The sequence below is a fragment of the Pseudorasbora parva genome, chromosome 1 (genome assembly GCF_024679245.1).
Source record: "Pseudorasbora parva isolate DD20220531a chromosome 1, ASM2467924v1, whole genome shotgun sequence".
Taxonomy (NCBI): domain Eukaryota; kingdom Metazoa; phylum Chordata; class Actinopteri; order Cypriniformes; family Gobionidae; genus Pseudorasbora; species Pseudorasbora parva.
Genome location: NC_090172.1, coordinates 8,844,725 through 8,870,284, shown reverse-complemented (window position 1 = coordinate 8,870,284; position 25,560 = coordinate 8,844,725). Strand labels below are relative to the sequence as shown.

The window sequence follows — 25,560 nt, the reverse complement described above, 5'->3', positions numbered from 1 at the left end:
TAGTGCTCACTGACAAAATATGTGACCTACTTACTGCTGTGATGAAATATGTTTTCAGGGAATTCACATATCCAAAGTGTTATCCGGTTATGATTTTGATCATTCTTTTATTGCATAAATGTATCTGATTCACAATGCCTATGGCAATAGCGTGGTAACATTGTGGCGTTTTTTTGTTAGCTGGGGACATGTCTTCACAGGTTAGGAACATTTTTTATTAAACTTTGCACAATAAAATAATTACTCGTCTATTACGTATGATTGGTTTTGCAAGTGTGTGAGTATGAAATCATTGATTTGACCCCCCCCCCCCCCTCAAAAAAAAGGTCCCATTGAATAAATGTTAACAAGTGCAGCTCTTCGTTATTTGGACAGAGCCTCTCGCTGTGGCTACTGTTGCCAGGGGGGCAAATATTTCTTGTTCCATCTCTTTATTGATGTATAGCCACCTACTAAGCCCCTCTGCTGCTGATGAGTCAGACTATCCCTCCTGAACGCCTTAACTTGTTTCTAACCTAGTGGAAAGGTGAAATACAGAGATAGGCTCTTAAACAACTAGGCCTGTAACTTCATACACGGCTATTTAAAAGATAATATTTAGGCTAAGATTATTGTAAAATACACCTTCTCTGTGATGATCTATTTAATTATGATCTGTGAATTACTTAAAGGTATAGTTCATTGTACATTTTGTAATTACATTATTGTCCAAACCTGCATGAGTTTCTTTCTTCTGCTTAACATAAAAGAAGATATTTTGAAGAAAATGGTTAACCAGATTGTTGACGACAACCACTGACTTCCATAGTTGGGGAAACAAATAAAATAAATATGGAAGTCAATGGGTGCCATCGACTATCTGGTTACCAACATTCTTTAAAATGTCTTCTTTTGAGTCAAAGATGGTACATTTTTTATTTTATTTTTGGGAACTATCCCTTTAGGTTTTCACATATTCAGATTAGTTTTGTTCCCCCCAGATTACTTTTTATAGATTTTCTTTTTTGTTGTTTTTTGTATGGGTTAATCTTTATTGGATTTCTATGGGTTTTGTTAAAGACTACTTATTTGAATTGTATATTAATTTAAAAATTAGTCATACATTAAAAGCATAATCACAAAACTTTCAACATGAAAGCATAATCACCCTTTATGTCATGGGAAAAGCTTTTGATAATAGTAAGCATTTGGCACCCTCTGGTGAATATTATGAAGTATTGGTCTGATATATTCAAGGCAAGCTTAATGTTTTTCTAAGTTCATGTTTAAAAATGTCAAAATTAAATTCTGTTTCCTTACTAAACTAAGTAAATTATTTGATAAAAAAAGAGTCTTGATATTCATAAAATTTAAGTCAAGTAATAATGCAAAACTTTTTTTTTCTACTAATTTGTACTTTTTTAACAAAAAACTGAGAGAAATGTGTATGATACAATCAATACAACAAATATATGATACAACAAAACATAGATAAGTATAGATTATATATATATATATATATAAATATATATATATATATATATATATATATATATATATATATATATATATATATATATATATATATATATATATATATATATATATATATATATATATATATATATATATATATATATATATATATATATATATATATATATATATATATATATATATATATATATATTGATGTTGAAACCAATCAGGCAGACTATCCCTCATGTGTTTGACATCTGGTATCTGATTGAACCATGAACCCATGAGAGTTGTTGAATTGTAATGTTTATGTACGCGCCCTGCCATGTCACCATCCAATAAATTAGACAATCATTTACCAGTGATCTCAATACAAAATACTGCTTGGAGGCTTTTTATTGTATGTTTATCGCTCACATAAAAAAATTAACACCATTACATTTTAACACTATTATTAAGCATAGCATGTTAAATGTAAAACACAATGACTCCCCATCCCCAATTTTAGTTTCTGTGTGCAGTGCACATGCATCAGAGGTGAAGGTCTTAAAGGGATGGTTCACTCAAAAAATAAATAAAAAAAATCTGTCATTATTTACTCACCCTCAAGTTGTTCCAAACCTGTATGAGTTTCTGTCTTCTGCTAAACACAAAGTAATATAATTTGAAGAATATGGGTAACCAAACAGTTGACTTCCATATTATGGAAAAAAAAAAAAATACTATGGAAGTCAATGGGGTTCGTCAACTGTCTGGTTACCGACATTCTTAAAAATATCTTATTTTGTGTTGAGCAGACGAAAGAAACTCATAGAGGAGTTTCATACAAATTGAGGGTGAGTAAATGATGTCAAAATGTTATTTTTTGGCTGAACTATCCCTTTAAGTATATAAAGTTAGTCATGTCTGGATAACCTTTATACATGTGGTTAAAGGCACGTGTGTACAGTTGGCATGGCGAGACTGCTGGACATTTCTCTTGGCATGTCTGCTGCTTGTTCATGTGTGAAGACCTCAGGCCCAGTGTGTGTGGGTAGCAGGGGATCTTCAGGCAGAGCTGTTACAGACAAAAGTCACAGTAATGATACAATTTATATCTAGGCCAGTGAAGTAACATTGAAACATGCGTTTTCTGTGAAGGGGCTTTGCAACTATTTTGTGCAAAACATACACATAAACTTAAACCTAACTGAAGTGAAGTGAATAACTAATAATAAGGTGCCTACAAATTCCCATTATACCATTTTGGTTTTTTAAACATAAACTAGATTTGTGATTGGAAAACTTCCAGCTGTTCAAGTCTTATAGTTTATTTGAAAACAAAGATTCTGTGATCATACAAAGCTATAAGACTTGGAATGATGATCATATGGGTCATATGGATTATTGTTATGCACTGTAAGGAAAAGGTCAGTAGAAAAATGGAAAAGGTACTGGTAATTTTCTGCCAGGACATTATCCATTAAGTTTACTTTCCCTTTAACCCTAAAACACAACACAATGCAATACATAATTCAATATACAGCTACAACAACTATAACGAGTCAATATGGATAATTCCTTCATATTAACAATTTTAATTTCTGTAATTTCTAAATCAATAAATATTGTGTGTGTGTGTGTGTGTGTGTGTGTGTGTGTGTGTGTGTGTGTGTGTGTGTGTGTGTGTGTGTGTGTGTGTGTGTGTGTGTGTGTGTGTGTGTGTGTGTGTGTGTGTGTGTGTGTGTGTGTGTGTGTGTGTGTGTGTGTGTGTGTGTGTGTGTGTGTGTGTGTGTGTGTGTGTGTGTGTGTGTGTGTGTGTGTGTGTGTGTGTGTGTGTGTGTGTGTCTGTGTTAGAGACTATACAATGCATTATAATGTGCATAATAAATGAAATAAACATAATTGAAATAAAGTACATTTAATGCTTAAATTAAAGTTTTTACTGTGTAAAGTGTGGTGTTGGTTGGATGTGTTTTATGGAAAAGTGAAGCACAGACGTTGTGCAAAATATGTTCTTTTGTGTTTCACATGTACACAAATCCACACAAGTTTGAAATGACATGATGGTGCATAAATTAAATCAAAATTGAAATTTTCGGGTGGACTATCCCTTTATTGACAGCTTGACTACCTGAGCTTGTGATACTCACTAGAAGGTACAGGAAGGATCACCGATGTGAAGTTAGGCATTGGGATATGCTCTGTCAGTATTCCTCTGGAGAGGACAGACTCTGCAGCTGTGCTGAATATAAGTGCCTCAGGATTCGACTCTACAGAAAGGCAGAAAAGTTATTGTTTTATTCCATTTCCAGCCATTAACTGCAGCTAAATCCGAAAAAGCCTCCTCAGAGCGCTAATGGTGGGTCTTATCTTAAGCTCAAGAGCTTAGACTGAGACAGATGGACTCTGGACTGAGTTCTCCTCTGGAATCTTAACCAGCTTTGAGTTCAATGAAGTTTGTGCTGGAGAAAATTTCCATGATGTCTCACAGTGTTGGGGGTAACTCATTGCAAGTAACTCGGATTAAGTAATCAATTACTTTTTCAAATAACAAGTAATGCATTACTTTTCAAATTTACAACAAATATCTTTTACTTTTTCAATTATAAGTAATGAAGGTTACTTTGCTTTCACATTTATTGAATGACAGCTCTCCTGTCCCCATGTTAAGACAAACTAAGTGCGGAGTCGTTGTGTGTGAACATGATGGTTATTTTAGTTCTAGACTAAAGGTGAGTGTGCATTTACTAATCTCACTTGCAAAAAAAAAGAAAAAAGATTAAGTATTGCTCAAAATTAATACAATTTGTGAAATGCATAATCAGATTTCAAACCTTCAATAATTAAATATGTTAAATAAATAAAAAATATTTTTATACATTTAATCTCACTTTGACCAATGTACTTGCTGCGGCAAAAATGCGTTTATGGCTTATGGCTAATTGTTAGTGTTACCTGAGGCTAATCATTTAACTTTTGGTGCAAAAGGGTCTTTACATTTGCTTAAAAATATTTTTTTTTTGCTATATATATATATATATATATATATATATATATATATATATATATATATATATATATATATATATATATATATATATATATATATATATATCAAAAAAAATATTTTTAATTATTATAATATATTATAATTATTATAATTATTATTTTAATTATTTATATATATATATATATACACACACATATAAAACAAGCCCAGGTGAAAAAAAGTAACATAAAAGTAATACTTTTCGTAAAAAGTAACTAAGTAACGCAATTAGTTACTTTTTAAGGGATTAATGCAATATTGTAAAGCATTACTTTTCAAAGTAACTTATCCCATCACCGATGTCTCAGGACCAGCACTACTCATCCAAGAGTTTATATACGATTCCTAAATCAGCAGCATGGCAATTCAGAGGAACATGTTATCGTTCAGGAGAGTTTATGAAATTCTCAGATATATTAGATTTTTGATTGAACTTTGTCTCAGATGTTTCTCCTTAAAATTTCTTGAGAGAAATAAGTATATGAGAATAAAGCTATAATATGAGCTGGTAAAAATGTGCTTACTTTAAATTGTTATGGAAATAATAAATATACTTAAAGGAATACTTAAATGTGAAAAGACTAAGGTTTTAGGACACTTGATTGCATGTTAATTACCATAGTTTATATTTATATTAAAAAACATATTAGCTAAACTTTATTGTGCTTTTTTGACCCACTTAAAGGGGGTGAAATGCTGTTTCATGCATGCTGAGCTTTTTACACTGTTAAAGACTTGGATTTCCATCCTAAACATAAACAAAGTTTCAAAAACTAATGTTGGACATTTGATGGAGTATTTCTGTGTCAAAAATACTCCTTCCGGTTTCTCACAAGTTTCTGAGAGCGGAAGGTCCTTGTATGGGCCGTACGGGCTCTTCTCCCGGTAGGGTGCGCGTGCATGTGACTAGAGGCGAGAGAGCAAATGCACGCCCATGAACACTCTCTCAGCTGCAGATCCACTCGTCCGTGAACACTTTATAGTCCGCGCCGCGCTCCACTTTATTCCTATGGGTGACATCAAGCGACTTCAACGCTTCAGCACAGCATTCCGGGAAGGCAGCGCTGCATTTGAACCGATTTGAACGCAGAAATGACGGGAAGCTTCACAACATTGCTTCAGTCGCGTCTCAAAGTGGATTTCCATGGCCACTGCTGTCACAGGACTTCACCAAATCATCCCAAAGAAGTGTGTTTTTGACGGAGCGGTCCCAGCGATAAAGGTTCGGTCCTGCTTTGGAAGCAGGCGGTGAGTAAAACTGCTTCAAATGTCTGTTGTTGGCTATCAGTCGCGTGAGTAAACATCAGTAAACGGCACGATCGTGTATAGTTAATTTATCAATGGAGCATGCGATCTATGGTGTGTGTTTAAATACATTTGTTTAGCTGACCACTATAGGTGTCAGTTTGTTTATTGTAAAACCACCCAAACATAAACCTAGAGGAGGTTCTCACAAAGCGTGTTTCGTCATTCAAATGCGCTAACGGTTACTCCATTGTTGTTCTATGTATAACGTTACACTAGTCTGACGTGCAAATTCGTTTTGCTTGCTACTGCTAAGGTTTAGTCGCATACAATAGTCTATAAACCGAATCATGTCCTCATAAACTGCGAGTAAACACACACAAATGTTGACAGGCCACTAAATACAGTACAGACCACAGAGACGGACGTCCTGCTGTTACTGTTTCTCCTGTTCAATTTATTTCAGCCTCCGAATCTGATTCTGGATCATATCTGTATTAGCTGAGATCGATAGCTATGGGTTTCTCCACGCTTGAGGACGTCACCGCTTTGTGCGCACTCGTCATTCTTTAGCTCCGCCCACACGATACGCCTCCAGGCACATAGTTTTTTCCGGAAAGACTCGGTACAGCCCATATTTCTTTTATAAATATAATAAAACTAAAGACTTTTCGGAGATATGAAGGATGCAATACTACTCTATAGGTACTCAAGATTGACTGAAACTGAGTGTTTCACCCCCCCCCCCCTTTAAGTTAATTTTATGTGGAATTTATAATTCCTTCTAATGTCTTATAAATGTGTCCTATAGTAAAAAAGACTTTTGTATTTATACATTTGTAATGATGAACTTAGTACTGTTAAATAAAATATTGAATAACACAGTAGGCTACTTTGCATGTGCTTTAGCTATTCAAAATAAGTGTACTCATTTAAAGCATGACAAATTATTATTGAAACTTAATGATTTAAAATGTACTTCAAAGGAAAAAACTTGTTATGAAAGTCTATAAGTACACATTTATATAATTAATATTATATTATCTGCAAGTACATTAAGTCTTAAAAATGTAAAATGTTAAGTACACTACAAGTGTATATTCAAAATAATTAAGCACACTTCTTTTTCTCAAGGGTTACACAAGAAATTTATTAAAAAAAATGATTTTTGTTGCGTAACTGCAGTTTGATACAGTATCATGACAATCTGACCAGTGTCTGCGGCATTGATGAGATCTCTCAATGGAGACAAATCTGAGATTACTGGTGTAGTTTTGTTATGAGAAAGATCTGGGAAGCTTGAGACTTCAGCAAGTGTGTCTAAGAGCTTAATTTGTTCTTCATTTAATCTCACTGCTGGGTTGAAGATATAATGTAGATATTAAAGAGATCTCACTTGTTATCGTTCTTTAATTCGGTACAAAGCACATTAATTTTGTACCTGAGGCCGGCAGTGCTTCAGGTCCTCTGGTTGCTTCTTCTCCCAGGAGCATCTCCATCAACAGGCTGTCCACATTGGCTTTGCCCAAGAGCCGCATCAGCTGCAGCTGCTCCACCATCTGCCAGGCCACACTCTGGAGTGTGGTCAGCAACAACAGCAGCTCCCCAAACCGCCCTCGTTGCTCACTAGTGGCCTCATCCAGCAGCACCTGGGCCTGGAATCGCAGTCGGCGCACTGCCTGAACGCATTGCAGTCCAGGGCAATCTGAAACACAGACGGTGTTCAGTGACGTTGGTTACAAAAACAAAGGTCATTGAGAGATGTATTGTGTTTAGCTGAGAAAGCATTTGTCAATGAGTGCATGGAATGGATAACTGAGTATTGAGTGTTGTATGTGTAGGTGTTCTTGTGAAAATGTACATTATATTTTATAAGCAACAATCTCAGACAGATGTTTAAAGTCTCTGGACAAATGTCTGCAACTGGTTTAAGAGGGAAAAATCATGCATTCCAAAATGAATTGAAAGGAAGCCAATTATTCAGTTCTGAATTTTGTCCAACTCTTTTGTGCAGTTGTTTTCCAGCTAACAGGGAACATTTTAAGAATATTCTGGCAAGGTTCTCTCAAAGCTATGAACAAATGTTCTTCCAGTAGCATTAACAGAATATTTGTTATGTGATATCCGGTCTTTAATATTGTTCTCAAAACGTTAGCACAAATTTTTTATATACATTGTGTAAATATTATTGTTGTATTTTATATATATATATATATATATATATATATATATATATATATATATATATATATATATATATATATATATATATATATAGTATTAGCAATGTATACATGTAGTAGATTGTGAAACAGTATGCAATAAAAAAATGTTCAGTGTATATGATTATACTTATTAAAATCACAAATGGATGCTGACAGTGGGGGGAGCTATTTGCTCTTAGTTCTCGCTTTATATTAGGTCTTTAAAGGACAACTCCGGTGAGAAATGAACCTAGGTGTAATTAAAAGATGGTTACCAAGTAGATCCTTCTCTGGGATCCATTTTCATGGAAATCGAATGTAAAGAGTTTTATCTCTAAACACAGATTATCTTATAACGCTTGTCTATGGGGCACAGAGTAAGTGAAATTAAATCAGCAGTTAATACCACTAACAAGGCTCAAAATAGCCTCACACTAACACGGTAGCATAATGAGGGTCCCTACATGCAAACTGAAGCATTGAGAACTTTGTACGTGTACAAACAGTTTAATAAGAAGATACTTTATAAACAGTGCATTACGCGTTCACGGACAGGTGCCATCTTGGAAAACAGTCTCGACTCGTCGAGCGACGAGCGCTCTGCTAAGTGATGAACTGTGACTTGGAATCTCATATGGTCTGTTGTTTTCCGGAAGAAACCACTGAACATGACAGAAAATAAATAAATAAAAATAAAAATGTCCATGTTATTACATTTCACAAACTTAATTCCTATCGACCAGCTCACTGAGAACAGCGCTCGTGGATCGATTCGTCGAGACTGTTTTCCAAGATGGCTGCTGTCTGTAAACGCATAATGCAATGTGTTTATAAAGTATCATCTTATTAAACTGTTTGTGCACTTTCAAAGTTCTCAATGCTTCGGTGTGCATGTAGAGACCCTCAGTTAGTGTGAGGCTATTTTTTAGCCTTGTTAGTGGTATTAACTAGCGATTTAATTTCACTACCCTGTGCCCCATAGACTAGTGTTATAAGCTAATCTGTTTTTAAAGATAAAACTCTTTACATTCGATTTTCATGAAAACGCATCCCAGAGAACGATCTTCTCGGTAACCACGTGTTAATTAGTCCAACGTTCATTTCTCACCGGAGTTGTCCTTTAAGTACTATGTACTAACATTTAAATTAATCATGTGTTATGGGTAGGTTATAAGGGATATTCCACCGCTTTTTCATATTAAACTATGTCATTCTCTTAACTAAGATGATTTGATACATACCTCTCTCGTCTCAGTGTGTGCACAGTGCACTTAAATCGCTCTGACATGCAGTGACGATCTGATAGCATTTAGCTTAGCCCACTAAGCCCAGTTCATTCACTATGGTAGTAAACAGATTTTAAGTTAGAAGCGACCAAACACCTCCACAGTTTCCCTATTTAAATACAGTTACACGAATAGTTGAACAATTAAGTATGATGACAAAAAAAAAAAAAAACGTGGCGCCTTTCTAAGCGAATTAAAAAGGAGAACTATAATGTATGGCGGAATAGCACTTCTAGAGTACTTTGACTCTGCGCAGTTAAAAGTCCCGCCTGAAACATCCCCCCTCACATCTCACCCTCCCTCTCTCATTTCTGTTAATAGGGGGGAGGGGGGGAGATGTGAGGGAGCATTTTTCAGCCAGGACTTTTTACTGCATTTTAGTTAAGGGAATAACGCCGAGTCAAAGTAGGCCTACTCTAGAAGTGCTATTCCTCCACACATTATAGTTCTCCGTTTTAATCCACTTAGAAGTTCAACTATTCGTTTAACTGTATTTAAATAGGGAAAACGTGGAGGTGTTTGGTCGTCTAACTTGATCTTAGTGAGCTAAATTAAGTTAAATGCTATCAGATCGTCAGAGCGCGTCAGAGCGATTAAGTGCACACACTCAGGGTGGGTTAATGGGTAAGGGAAGGGTCAACAGTGGAATTATAGATAGACTACAGAGGTAATTATGTGTAGGTATCTTTAAATATAAGTACAATGTAAAAACATACACATGTGCACTGTATTAAAGAATTATTTAAATGTTAGTATATAGTAGTTAAAGACACCTTATATAAAGTGCGACTGAAAAATAGACAAAACCTGTAATATTTCTTTATTAATGACATTTTTATGTCAAACATGTGAAGATAAAAAGTTGGCAACCTCTGCTCTAACTGTAGTAAATTAAACAAAGCAATCCTTTCTGACCAACCTGGCTCCACTGTTATAATCAGACCTCCAGGCCAACAGGCAGGAAAGTCTAGAACTCAACAATCCACACCATCGTGTTTCAGATATTAATAGATTCTCATAAAACATCATGAAACCAAAGAAGTCAGTACAACAAAACAGTGCCAGGAACAAGCACAGAAGCTCCTGGCACAGACAGTGTGTTTGACTGGGAACAAAGCGATGATCCCTGACTAACCTGGGGCAAAGAAGACAATGGTTTTGAGACAGACAAACTCTGTGTCTGTGATGTTCAGCTCTTTCAGAGGTCTCACCAGCTCTTCAAAGATACGAGACGCTACCTTGGACATCTCTTGCTCGGTGCCTCTAAAAGGAATGATGAAGTCGTTTCCTGCACAAACACAGTATAATGAAAAATCATGCTCACATACAAGGTAGCCAATTTCGGGTCATTCAAATGCATTACTCTGTGAGCTCTGTAACTTTTAATGTGTATTCCTATGTTGTCATTTAAACAAAAAGTTGTATATCAGATTGTATATAGCTCTGGTACTTGAAATGTGTTGATTATCACTAAAAAAAATATTGTTTATTAAATATTATTTTTTTAACCCTTATCCCAAAATATATAATGATTGAGAGCTAATCATTTAGCCTCCCCCCCCCACACACACAATCTCTCTCTCTCTCTCTCTCTCTCTCTCTCTCTCTCTCTCTCTCTCTCTCTCTCTCTCTCTCTCTCTCTCTCTCACTCTCACTCACTCACTCACTCACTCACTCACTCACTCACTCACTCACTCACTCACTCACTCACTCACTCACTCACTCACTCACTCACTCACTCACTCACTCACTCACTCACTCACTCACTCACTCACTCACCTAACAGAATGATGTCATTGTAGGGAAGTGAACGTCTTGCTACCCCTAAGATGAGGTGCTCTGCAGAGTGAGCTCTCAACAGCGCCACCTGCACACACACACACACATCAACACAGGACACTTGGTGTCCACCAAAATACAAGACGTGATAGCTCATGATCAAACAAACACTTTTGGGAACAGGCCTACCCTGTCATCCACCGACAGCGTACAGAATTCAGGGATACGCTTCGCCCACTCCACTAGGAGGAGGAGCTGTTGTTTCATGGATTCACACACATCACCCACGCAGGCAATCTTCTTAGTGTTGATGTCCCTCATGAGATTCTGGGAGGGGTTCTGTGAACGGCGGAAGGAGTAGAGTTAGTGGATAAAACCATAAACCAGGGGTCCTCAAACTTGGTCCTGGAGGGCCGCTGTCCTGCAGTGTTTAACTCCAACCCCAGTTAAACACTTCAACCAGCTAATCAATGCCTTAAAAAGGGAACTACAATAATTAAAATAAAAAATTGTAAATAATTACATTTCAGATTTTTGAATGCTTTATGAGCTGAATGTTTGAAAGAATGGAATATTGTTCACAAATGTGAATGTTTTGAAAGTAAGTTCATCAGGAAGCTCACCTGAGTGAAAGCCTCTGCCTGAAGTAGCACATCAATGGTGAGAGTGCCCACGGCCTGGCCTTCTCTACGACAGCTGATACGGTCGCGCTCATTCTGAACAGCTAAGAGACAAGCAAAAATCAGTCAAAATAATATCAATTTACTTGTGTTTCTTATAGAAAACAGATAACAAAGCCAGCACATGCATATTACATAAAAATGGTCAAGTAAAAAAAAAAAAAACAGTAACACCCTTGTGGAAAAGAACTTAAAGTCACTATGAAAGCAAAATTGACCACTTATTTTTTTTATGTCATATTGCAGTATTTATGATAACGTATTTATCCATATTTTTCAATTCACATGCCCTCATAATCTTTCAATAAAATAGTAATAGAAGGTGCCAGTAATCAATCCCCTAACAACCACCCAATACCACATAGCAACCACCCAGAGCGCAATAGAAGCCCCCTAGCAATCACCCAGCACAACAAAATATTATTAAAACATAATTATCTAAAATGTATTTTTAACTTAACATTATTACTTTTTAAACTTTTTTTTACTTTTTAAAAATGTACTTAAGTTCAGTTCTGTACAAATGAAATGCACGAGAGTCTGGTAAGACCAGGCTAGGGGTAAGTACCTTCTGGTGACCGTTGTTGAAAACAAACACGCCCCTACCCCCAAAAGGTCACCCCTTCCATCACAAAAAACCAAACCGTTCTCATGAACAACTCTATAGTAAATGAGCACAACATTCCAACTAATGAACATATTACAATTATGACCAGATTAGAGTTATAGGGATCACAAAAACACAAACTGTTCTAATGACAACTTGATAGTACACATGCGCAATAGTCCATCTAACGACATATTACAATTATGACCGAAAAAGGGTTATATAGATCATGAAAAGAGGAAAAAAAATCATATTAGGAGTATAGTATCTTACTTGTTGGATACATTTTATGAGCTGACGTTTTGAAACAGACAGTGAGGAGATTTAGATGCTCCATACGGTGTGGAAATGAACAGCTCTTTATCGCTGAAGTGAGTGACAATACGATCGCAAATTAACAAACAAGCGAACATGACACACAAGCATATTCAAGCAAAAGCCAGCATATATTAGTTCTCGGCAACATGTCCTCCAACCAATACGCCTATATAGGTCGTTTGTCACTTCCTTGAAATATGAGTGTTTATTAAAGTTGCGCCCCCATCGACAATATTTTAATTAATTAAATAAGATGCACAGGAGTGTTTTCTAAAGTTGTGCAGCAGGACACTTTCATTTTAAAGCATTTTCCCCTTTTATCTGCTTAATATTTCAGGTTTTGCATAGCTCAGTTGGTAAAGCATTGCACTATACAACAACAACATGTGATCCACACTGTTGCATACCACACACAGCATTTATTCATCATTTTTTATTTAAAATCCAAAAGTTGTTACTGAACATGGCTCGTCAGAATTGCAATTCTCTTTACTTTTTCATAGAAGTCAGGTTTTAACGTACAACATTTTATTCAATTCATTAATTCATATTTATATTGCCTAGTACTTTAGATTTAGCTCACACAAGGGGCAAAGTATTTAAACATAGGTTATAGGATAAAATTCACAAACATTTTAAATTCGAAACTTACAATAGGCTATTCAAAAACAGCCGACTCTCGTCTTTTCTTTCGTTTTTAAACCCTTTTAAAAAGAAATCCTGAAGGTCATAAAGAACTAAATAAAAAAAATAAAAAATGTTAGCTACAAAAGTGATTCAGTCAAGTAGCTCTTTTTCTCACTATCACACTTGAATGGTTTAAGAGAATTTGCATGAATGTGGATCATTTATGAAAAGTATGATGATTTAAAGAGGTCATGAGTTGATGAATCAACTTTTCATTCAGCCTTCGATATATAAAAGTTAATTGTGACATTAGAATGTTTTGTAAGTTTTGAAGCTGAAAACTCCCTTGTTAGTCAAAGAAAAGCTTTTATTGGCACCAGGCCCAGCAAACAATCTATCTCAGTATATGTTAGGCAGTGACGTCAGAGTGTGGTGAAACACTAGCCTAGAAATCTAGACGCACCCTCGTGGCAGCAAATCTGATCTGCCGCAAGTGTCGTCTAGCAACTCTTAATAGACGTCAGAGCTATAAACACCAGATCACTGAAATGTATTGTTTCTCTGTTACTTTTTTTTTAAAAGGATGCGGCTTTATCCTACTAAGGAAGACTTTTAGGAAGGCTATCTATTCCAATAAATGTTAAGGACAAATGACACTAGCCCTCACTGTGAAACTTGGCATCTTTAAAAGCAGCTTTGACAAGATGTCTTAGCCTCATGCATTGAGCAGAGCAGAGACCTTTCTAAAGATTTTAATCAGTGGCCCAGGCTTTTATATTGTTTCTTTGCTTTTCACCTTGAAAGTATATTACATTTTATATGATGGTTTTGGGAATTGCAATATTGTAATATTTTCAGTTCACCCAGTTGTTCAATATTTTGAATTCACACAGGCATGCAGACATTCATAAGTATTGGGATAAGTCCAATAACTCAATTAGTTTTTGTAGGCCCAGTCCAGATCTGTGACCTTGAAGAAAGTCTTTTAACTCTGCATCATAAACTAAAGTGAAATGGACTTTTCTCATTCTGTTACCTTCTTTTCTCATGCCGGCTCTGAAACACTTTCGAAGTCTGCAGTATCGGCACTGGTTCCTTTTGTCTTTGTCCACCACACACTGCCTGCTGAACCTTCACACACACAAAGACAGATATACATAGGCTACTATAATTCTCACATTTGAAGGGATTCAAAGAAACACTTCAGGTCATACTCTCACAACTTCTGATAAAGGTGGTCACAGATAAAAGGTTTTTTTTAAGTTTAAGTTCTAGACATAGACATTGTGGTAATTGATAGAAGTGCTCCTGCCACTAAGACAATATGTGTCAGTCAACTCCTGTGGAGCTGTGAAATAACATTTACGTTATATACGCTGTGACATCAACTCTGTATAGGATTGTATAAAGGTAACACTTTATAATCAGGTTGTATTCAGTAATGCATTAGTTAACATGAACTAACGATGAACAATGCCTCTGTTCAGGATTATTAATCTTTGTTAAATGGATAGTTCACTTTGAAATTAAATTTTGATATGTTTTAGCTTACCTCATAGGCATCCGAGATGTAGGAGTATTTGTTTCCCCAGTAGTTTCAATTTTGATCATTTTAGGTCAAACCGTTCTTGTCTGTGCCTCACATAATGCAGGTCTATGGTCACCACCTCAAAGAAAACAAACAGTATTTATATCGTTTTTACCTCTTGTACACCACAGGAAACACACATGCGCGCCCTCGGATCAGTCGGACGTAGTGGTGTACAAGAGGTTAAAAACGATATAAATTCTGTTCGTTTTCTCACACAAACCGCTCGTTTCGTGTCTTAGGCCATCAGTGTGTACTTACGATGGGGGATTGTTTAATTTGGACTTCTCTGTGTATGCTCTTTGAGGTGGTGACCATAGACCTGCATTATATGAGGCACAGACAAGAACAGTTTGACCTAAAATGATCAAAATTTAAACTACTGGGGAAACAAATACTCCTACATCTCGGATGCCCATGAGGTAAGCTAAAACATATCAAAATTTAATTTCAAAGTGAACTATCCCTTTAATGTTAACTCACACATATATTAATGCATCTATTCACATTAACAGCGCAATTGGTTAACATTATTTTTTTTATATATATAACATTATATAACTTTTTTTTTTTTTTGTATGTCTTGTTGTTGGGCCTAGAGTCTGTAATAAAGTTTATATATTACATAGTTAATGTTTTGTTAACACGAACTAACCATGAACAATGCCTGTCGCTTTACTGTTTTTGTAAGGTTATCTTAATGTATTATTTATATTTACATTAGTTGTCGTAGAAGCTGACACACACTAAGGATGAACATTTGTAACTCACCATCTTACTCTAAAGGTAAAAATGTTGTTGTGTACTTTATCTTTAATTTATCAAATCATTGCTATGCATCGTAATGCATAGCGGTACGCATCGGCCTCAGTTATAGAGATGCACATTCCTAGTAGAGCTACAGTAACATCTTTAGCTAACTCATCTTGATATCCTTTCCATCTGGTTATCAGCCTAGGACTAGTGAATGCTTAATGAGCTGCAGGACAACCATATTCATTCGCACTGTCACACAGAGCTGAAGCACAACCAAAACAATGTTCTTATGTAAAATGTATGCAGAATTTATTGATTTTTTACAGCTAATGGGCCATAGTGTACCTTTTTTAATTCAGTAAATATATGGGTCAATGTATATTGGATCCTATACTGGCTTTCATTTTGCTCTCAGTGAGTATCAGATAACAATATCTGAAATCTTAATTCATCTCCAAAGTGAATTTTCAAACTCTTCTATATAGCAACAATTCACACTATGTTTAACTAACCTAGATTAATTAAACATTATTTGTAAGCATGTTAAGCACATGTGTATAGTTATGAATCTGATGGCGAATGCATGGTCATCTCACCTGCATGTGTAGGCATGGTTCTTGCGCACACTCCTCCTAAAGAAGCCTTTGCATCCATCGCAGCTGGACGCACCGTAGTGTTTTCCTGTAGCTCTGTCTGCGCAGATAGCACAAAGATTCATGCTGCTCTGCTGCGGCACAGGATCTGGGGCTGATGCAGATGCATGGCCTGGTATTAGAAGATCTTAGTTGGAAAAAGAAAGAAAGAAGTCCCTTATTAATCTTACCAAGGCTGCATTTGTTTGAAAAACAAAAACAAAGAAACAATGTAAACTTATGAAATATTATAACCATTTAAAATATTTTTATTTTATTTTAATATACTTAAAATTGTTGCGTATATAAAATATACGTAAAAAAGCTGAATTTTCAGCATCATTACTCCAGTCTTCAGTCACAGTCTCTTTCAGAAATCATTCTAATATACAGATTTGCTGCTCAAGAAACATTTCTTATCATCATCATTGTTGAAAACAGTTGCGTAAATTAGTTGTTTCATATCTTTCATTGATATAAACATTTTATTAAAATATGGTTATAAGAAGAATTAAAGATGCAAGCAGAGATGAAAGGGCCCTCACACCAGGCACGGCGGCAGGATTCCAGTTTTGGATGGGCCAGACCAATTGTGGGTGGGCCTTAATTTAAAAACGTTATCAAGTCACTGTTTAACCTAATAAAAATGACTGACTGATATACTGTTATAGCTTATATGGAAGCTATATATGGAAGCTATATTTTCCACTTTTTTTCTCACAATTGCGAGTTATAAAGTCACAATTCTGACTTTATGTCACACAATTGCGAGTTTATATCTCATAATTGTGAACTTATAACAACTGGATTTTCTAAAAGAAACTCATATTTTTGCGTCAAAAGACAGGCTTAAAAGATTGCCAAATGTGAAAATAGCATGGGATGAAGAGAGAACATGAGAAGAATATTCAATTCGTTGCAAATAAAATTATTTAACAGAAAAGAAAAGGTAGGCCTATAGGGCCTTTATTATCTCTCCGAAATTACAGGAGTAGTTGGTGGGGTTTGCTCTTGAAAATGTCAATGATTTCATCCAAGTCAAGAGCCGCGTTTCCATTACCCTTCAAATTGCGCAAATTGAAACTGCAAATTGAAAATACGCCCAATGGAAACGCGGCAATTTCGCAAAAACTCCCATAGAAACAATTCAAAATACTCTGTCATTTGTATACAGATAAGTTCAAGACATAATTATAAACTATAAACTGTCTACTTTTATTTTTATTTTTGGACTCAGGGAACTAATTATTTTGCATGCACTCACTCCAAACGCTGTCTTCATTTAAAACATTTTTGTTTTGTTTTTTTAAATGCCATTTTTTTCTTTTCCAAAGCATTTCTAAATTCAGTTCTTCTGCCAATCAAATGAAATGTCTAGCCAAAATAACGAAAGTGGTATAAAAAATATACAAAAAACATGAGTTACCAACCAAATACAAATATTTAGCTCTTCTCTATATGCGTCAACCTGGCGCGCGTAAAAGTCGATCATTATTTACAGATGACGTTTGTTTGGAGAGAAGACGAGATGGAGTTCTTTATTAAACTCATAAAAGACAATCGGATTACAGTAATACTGGATTCTAAACACAGAAATGCTACATTATCATGAAGACCTTGAAGCAGATCTGACACACACACACACACACACACACACACACACACACACACACACACACACACACACACACACACACACACACACACACACACACACACACACACACACACACACACACACACACACACACACACACACACCTCATATCCGTGCCGCTTAATTAACCTAAGGGGCTTTCCTTGCCATTAACGCTTGGACATTGGACACGTCTCCTTCCAATAAAAATAATGGCTAGTGTGGTGGATAGGATATACAAACCTACCAAGTGCCATCATTTTGGAATGACCTATCGTGAGAGGAAAATAATACGATTTAGTCGCATAACTGCAGCTATGGAAACGCTGTCATTTCGCAATAGTTTTTTATCGACATTTAAGAAATATCGCAAAAGTTTTTCGCGAATCTGTAATGGAAACGCAGCAGATCGGAAATTATCTGCCCGAGTTACAACAACTTCCTGTTTTATGGCCCCCACAGACACACCCTCCAGGGAAAACTCAAGATCTAATTAAACATCGCCAACAGGCATTTAGATTAGACTGTGCAAATATGATGATGATCTGATTAAATCTCTAGGAGGACTTTCTTAAAGTACGACATCTGGAAATGGCAAAAACCACAAAACATTTTCAGAAAAAAATTAAAAATATATAATTTCCTGTTTTTTTTGTGTGATTTTGCACCCAGGGTCTTTTTTGTAGGTATTGGAATGCTACATGTCTACTCGTACATGAAACGAAGCTCGAACAGCGCTTCATTGAAATTTTGTAGGTGGCGGTATCGAGCCATTTTGCCACATCTAATTCTGAAACCCATATCAAATGTAAATGTTCACCACTTGACGCATGTGCAAAGTTTATTGAGCATCTTTTCGAGCATGTTTTGGCCCCCAAAAATATGATTAATTTGGGAGAATAATAATAGGCTGAGCAATTATAATAGGGTCCTCACACCATTGGTGCTCAGGCCCTAATAAAACGTCATCAGCATGCGCAAGTGGTAACCAAAAAGACCATGAAGAATCACACTAAGGCTGTTATAGTTTTTATGTGTGCTGAAAATAAGAGGATGCAGGGGAAAAAGAGGAAAGGAAAGAGCTTAAGCATTTTTAAGTTTTAGTGGCATGTTGTGTTGATTCATGTTGCATTTTTTATTGGCTGCTTAGTAGACATAGGTCATAGCAGCAAACACACAGTGCGATGATCATGCTGAATTTCTGACACTGTTAGAAAATGATCGTAGCCTATTTTTAGTCTTAAGACTGTGACAACGGCTGTCTTTGAAACTCTTTCACTGTACAACATAGTTTCACAATGGCAGTCTTTCGTCCGTGACAGCCGAAAATCGTGAGGTGCATCCCAGGCTTTAGTCAGCTCCTCAATCTCATGATAATTGAAATGACTCCTGCTGCTGGTCTGTGCTGCGACTCTCGTTCGGCTCACGCTGCATTGGGCAAACACGTTCAGTTTTTAATTGTAGAGTCTGTTCTCTAACTGAACTAAATCATTTTTACTATTGTAAAAAATCTAAATGAAGTTGGGGGGCAGTGCCTCTAGCAAGTGATGTAACCGGTGTTGCAGCTGAACATCGGCAACACAGACTATTCCGGTAAGCCTCTTTATGTAAATACTCACAAAGACTGACATTTTGACATATGTTTGCGTATATTTGAAAGTTTAGACATACACCTAAAACTAGTATACTTTGCTATTTAGTATCCAAGTATCCTTTGCTAATCTGTGTTCTCTCTCAGCACACACGTGCGGGGATCAGTCTCTTTTGTAGTTTAATGCGCTTTTAATAACCCTTTTTAAAATAAAGCATGTCCTTTAAAAGATTGCATTTTACAACAGTCCCGTTACATGATTTGACTAATTTGTACATTAAGTTTAGACTTTTAAGGAGGGGCAAGATCACAACGCTTTAAAGGAAAGGAATAGCATGCAAACATATATAAAACATATCTTTTCAACAAGCATTTTGGATAATGCAATCATATGTATTATGTGATGGGTATATATAGATGTATAGGTGTCTAAATGTATACTGTAATTGTACAATATGAAGTGACCTTGAGCTACGGAAAGGCGCTATATAAATAAAACTTCTTTTAGGGACAATAAGGGTGAATTTATCTAAATATAACTGACAATCCCCTTGTTGCAGAACCCTGATGTAAATGATTGCAATTTTTACTCAGCGGAGGAAATGTGTCCAATAACCCAGTGGGTTATCCGCTCTGAGTCAGAGCGTCTGTACTTATTACTTTGCGAAAGAGAAACTCCATTTAATTAAACAGGTCAGTGAAAAACTCAGTCTACTGCTATTTCCTAGGTAATTTCGCAGTGTTAGCTAAAATTTAATTCAATTCCCTCATGTGTTGCATTAAATTAGGCTCTGAATTTGATTGCCACCAGTTTGCATCCCAAGCCGGTGAACGTCACATCTTCACTTAGCCGATGCAGGAATAAAGCCTAATGTATGCAAATAATACACTGCACTTTAAACCCACTCAGAGAGGTAATATCCTCTAACATATAGAGCGCCTCTGGGTTCAAAGGCCAGTCATATTATATTAAGAGTCTACAATGCTTCTGGCACCCACGCATGTGTGCTTTGGTAAGATGGATCCAGTATATCTGAATCAGCAGTGCTTCTAATGATTATAGAAAATGAGATTATAATGGAAAGCAGGAACAGGTTGAAGTGGTGTGTGCACAGGCTTTTGAAAACTCCTCTTATGACTGGATAGTAATTGAAATAGCAGCATATCATGCTATAGGACCTAATGTCATTTTGAAGTTACCTTTTAGTGCCCTGTTCTGTGAGCAAATGGCCTAAACACTCAAGTATGGAAGAGTTTAAAAAAATGAGAATGGTTAAACACATGCTCTACTTGGCTTGCATTTCGGTTCTCCATGTTCATTGGCAGCAGACATGCATACAAACTGCTGACAGACCACTTTTAAACATTTATCTTTGTGTTTATGTTTTAAGTCAGCCGTGCATGTAGTGTATATGCAACTCAAATGTAATATCAATCATATTCAAACAAGCCTCCCCTGCTGAAAAGACCATCTTTGCTGGTCAACAGGATAAATCGTGTTTTGGAAGCTGTTCTTGAGAATGGGATGCTACTGGTGCACTAGGATAGGTCAATGACAAGACACTTATGTTTTGTTTTATCTATACATTTATGTAAGTTTAATTTCAAGACTTGTCCTGATATAGATAAATGAGTTAATGCCTCATTAAAAGAATTATATTCTATATACACTAACCTACAGGATTATTAGGAACACCTGTTCAATTTCTCATTAATGCAATTATCTAATCAACCAATCTCATGACAGTTGTTTCAATGCATTTAGGGGTGTGGTCCTGGTCAAGACAATCTCCTGAACTCCAAACTGAATGTCAGAATGGTAAAGAAAGATGATTTAAGCAATTTTCAGCGTGGCATGGTTGTTGGTGCCAGACGGGCCGGTCTGAGTATTTCACAATCTGCTCAGTTACTAAATCCCAGTCCCAAATCATGCACAACCATTTCTAGGGTTTACAAAGAATGGTGTGAAAAGGGAAAAACATCCAGTATGCGGCAGTCCTGGGCAAAAATGCCTTGTTGATGCTAGAGGGCAGAGGAGAACGGACTGACTGATTCAAGCTGATAGAAGAGAAACTTTGAATAAAATAACCACTTGTTACAACCAAGGTATGCAGCAAAGCATTTGTGAAGCCACAACACACACAACCTTGAGGCAGATGGGCTACAACAGCAGAAGACCCCACCGGGTACCACTCATCTCCACTACAAATAGGAAAAAGAGGCTACAATTTGCACGAGCTCACCAAAATTGGACAGTTAAAGACTGGAAAAATGTTGCCTGGTCTGATGAGTCTCGATTTCTGTTGAGACATTCAGATGGTAGAGTCAGAATATGGCGTAAACAGAATGAGAACATGGATCCATCATGCCTTACCACTCTGCAGGCTGCTGGTGGTGGTGTAATGGTGTGGGGGATGTTTTCTGGGCACATTTAAGGCCCCTTAGTGCCAATTGGGCATCGTTTAAATGCCACGTCCTACCTGAGCATTGTTTCTGACTATGTCCATCCCTTTATGACCACCATGTACCCATCCTCTGATGGCTACTTCCAGCAGGATAATGCACCATGTCACAAAGTTCAAATCATTTAAAAAATTGGTTTCTCGAACATGACAATGAGATCTCTATACTAAAATGCCCCCCACAGTCTCCAGATCTCAACCCAGTGGAGCATCTTTGGGATGTGGTGGAACGGGAGCTTCGTGCCCTGGATGTGCATCCCACAAATCTCCATCAACTGCAATATGCTATCCTATCAATATGGGCCAACATTTCTAAAGAATGCGTTCAGCATATTGTTGAATCAGTGCCATGTACAATTAAGGCAGATCTGAAGGCGAAAGAGGGTCAAACAGTATTAGTATGGTGCTCCTAATAATCCTTTATATATAATATAGTATTTAAAGGTGCACTCTCTAACTTTTCCATCCGCTAGAGGTCGCCTCAAAACAAAGGTGATGTTTGATGATGCTAATTTTGAGCACAGAATCTTGGGCCATGTGGTCTTCACCTCACAGCCGGTGGAAAAGAATCGGGATAGGACTCGGGCAGAAATCATCTTCATGGATGCGATTATTAACGTCACTGTAGTATGAAGCATAGCAGGACCGAGTGTTGTGTGAGCTGAGCAAGGCCGCAGGAGAGATTGTTATTAAGATGAACGCAACACACACTTTGCGAGCATCTCGACTTTTATTATGCCACAGTCGCCGACGCCTTTTTACGCTTTTCCGGTCATGAGTTTAAGGTAACTCAGCTCTTTTTATCATATTAGATACATTTGAGTGTGTTGAAAATTATGTTATGACCTTACTCTGTGCATTCGCTCTGCAGCTGCTGTGACACTTGTTGTACACTAAAGTCAAAAGTAAAGCGTTTCTGCAAAATAAAGGGGACTCCCTCACACGTCCGGGTTCCTTGGTTAAATAGCATTTTTCTCAAGATTTACAAATAGTTAGAAACATTTGAGATATTGTAAGTACTCAATTGAACAAAATCTATTACACTGGCCTAGTGGTTTTTGGATATTTTACTGAAATAAATGTTACATAGTGCACCTTTAAAACAATTTTTATGTGGTACATAAGCACAAAATTATGAATCATAGATAGAACTCCAGAAGACCCTCATGTGTGTCAAGGTCAATATGTCTTTAAAAGGGTTACTTCAGCGATTAGCATATGGCTTTCTATCAGTAGAAACCCTGGAGTATATTCCAATGATCGTGCTCCTCCCTCTAATATCCCCCTCTGACGAGAGATTTATGCATTTTATTACATTTTATTAAATTACTCCAGTGATGCAAATATCGTCGATTTGCGTCATCGGTAAAATGTTTGGCCAGACGCTAGAGACTACAGCCAGCAGAGGGAGCTATATCCGCATGTTTTCAACTCACACATGGGGGATGGGGTCGCACTCACAGCTCAGCTCGCAGCTGCAGTCATTCATGGAAACGGTGGAGCAAAGTGAGTATTTTATATATGATAGTTAATGTTCCAAAGGCACAAACTGAAAACGTGCCAGACTGAACATGCGCTGAGAACTACTGCCGCGAGCGTGGACGCATTTACCTCAGCTCTCAGTTTGCGTTTGTGACACTCCCTCAGCGGCTAAATCATAATATATTGAACAGACACGTCCAGTTTTTAAACTGATTTTATGAAGATGAATGCGGTGGTGGAAAGTAAAAGGGATTCAGTAGCGGTGGCTTTGGGAGTGGCCTCACAGGGCAGCGAAGCATTCTGGGAATTGTAGTCTTTCAAAAAAGTATATACAAAAATACATTTTCTGTCTTTTCTCAGTATAGAAAGCACCAAATTCAAAAATCATTTCACATTTCTACTACATTAATGACTCAGTTTAAATACAGATTCATCTTCCCGGCGCTGAAGTACCCCTTTAGTAAAATATGAGATTATTTTACCTTTTTATCATGTCCAAGTAAGATCAGGTATGAAATGAAAATGTGATGGCCAATTGATATGGTATTCATTAATAATAGATGATATATATATATATATATATATATATATATATATATATATATATATATATATATATATATATATATATATATATATATATATATATATATATATATATATATATATATATATATATATATACAAAATACATTAAAATAGGGGTAAGTTTTCAAGACTACACTGTAAAAAAAAAAAAAAAAAAATTCAGGCGCCAATTGAAAATTTTCTAGTGAGTGATTAGATAAAAAATTTTCAGTTGGCCAAATTGAATTTCTGTGAATTGATGCAATTGCATTAACAGAAATTAAATTTGGCCAACTAAATTTTTTTGATGTGATCAGTCACTAGAAAATGTTCAATTGGGGCCTGATTTTTTTTAACAATGTATATGAAACCAACATGAATACAAAAAATACATTTCTAAAGAACAAAATTATATTTTAAAAAGATGTAATTTTTATAATGGACACTCTTATACACTGAGTCAGTGACCCAACTAACTAAACCAGCAAGACTTCACTGGACAGTCAGCTGGTTTAAATGGCTAAACTAACAGCACTAACCAGCATTAACTAGCCCAGCTGGTCTTTTCAGCAGGGTCTTCAAGCATAGAAAAAGGCTTGTCTTCAGAATTCACCACTATCATTTTGTGTCAGTAACTGGGTTATGAGTCAGCAGAGCAAAGGTTAGACATACCTGTTTGTACAGGGAGAACACGGAGACCGTCAAACTCTAGCATGGTGAATGTAGGGTCCAGGGTTATTCCGTAGTCTGTTACGCTCAGGTTGAGAGAAGTCCCAGAGATCTTCATGGTAAAGTCTGGATTCGGCCTGTATCTGAGAATCAACAGCACACTGTAAAGCTCACCAGCGTTTCATTCAACGGCTTTCCATTTGAGCTTGTAAAAACTTCAGCCTCAGCATATCATTGTGTTCTTGGATCAATTACTTTGCCCTTCCTTATAAAAGACTTCCAATGTTGGAATCACATAGATGTCTTCCAGCGATCGTTGTTCTGCCATACATTGACTGGGTCAAAATATGGAGCGCTCTGATTTACTGAGGATACAGTAATTAACGGCCAAGACTCAAAAGAGCTAGACTGATAGACAGGCTGAGATTTTGCCAAATGTCTATGTGTTTGCTGTTCTCTTATCAGTGTAGAGGGAATCATAAAGGGGAGGGCTCCGGACCAGGTAAACATGACTCACTTTTCAGTGGGAAATAATATCAAGCTCATATATTTCAGCATAGTGTTGTTACTTTATTTGCTTTATTGAGTTTAAAAGATGCACCTTACCACAAGTAGCACAGAGACCAGCAGCATGATCGTAGACGTAGTGTGAAGTTGATAAGTCTACATAGTGTTTTGAGTGGTCCAATGACCATCTTCTTTCTTCAAGAAAACAGCCAGTAGATTTTATTTTCAAACTTTGCCCTTTTGGTACATTTGCTATCAGGTCAATGGTGCTATTGATCAAAGGCAGCATGATAACATGTTATTGAGTTACATTCATTCTCTCATACCACATTAAAATTGGATCACATTGCTGGGGAAACAATAAGAACAACTTGAGCTCTTTCACCATTATTATCGACACAATCAACAAGAAAACTATTCAGTGCCCCCACAAAA

The 25,560-nt window shown here is 36.5% G+C and overlaps 1 protein-coding gene across 1 annotated transcript; it reads right to left on the bottom strand.

Moving 5' to 3' along the window:
• Window positions 1-1,836: 1,836 nt before the first annotated feature.
• hnf4b (hepatic nuclear factor 4, beta) lies at window positions 1,837-25,050 on the bottom strand. Its single transcript, XM_067416827.1, has 11 exons — window positions 24,874-25,050; window positions 24,622-24,761; window positions 16,176-16,359; window positions 14,272-14,366; window positions 11,627-11,727; window positions 11,193-11,342; window positions 11,004-11,091; window positions 10,360-10,512; window positions 7,176-7,439; window positions 3,591-3,710; window positions 1,837-2,515 (listed from the first exon to the last, which is right to left on the bottom strand). The coding sequence occupies exons 2-11, from the start codon at window positions 24,734-24,736 to the stop codon at window positions 2,388-2,390; spliced, it is 1,398 nt and encodes a 465-aa protein (XP_067272928.1). The 5' UTR covers window positions 24,737-24,761; window positions 24,874-25,050; the 3' UTR covers window positions 1,837-2,387.
• Window positions 25,051-25,560: the final 510 nt, after the last annotated feature.

Coding starts and splice junctions, on each gene's coding strand:
- hnf4b (XM_067416827.1), bottom strand. CDS start 24,736: ATGAAGATCTCTGGGACTTCTCTCAACCTGAGCGTAACAGACTACGGA. Junction 11,728..14,271: donor AGCCGGCATGAGAAAAGAAG/GTAACAGAATGA, acceptor CTTGTCTCTTAG/CTGTTCAGAATGAGCGCGAC. Junction 11,092..11,192: donor CGCTGTCGGTGGATGACAGG/GTAGGCCTGTTC, acceptor GTGTGTGTGCAG/GTGGCGCTGTTGAGAGCTCA.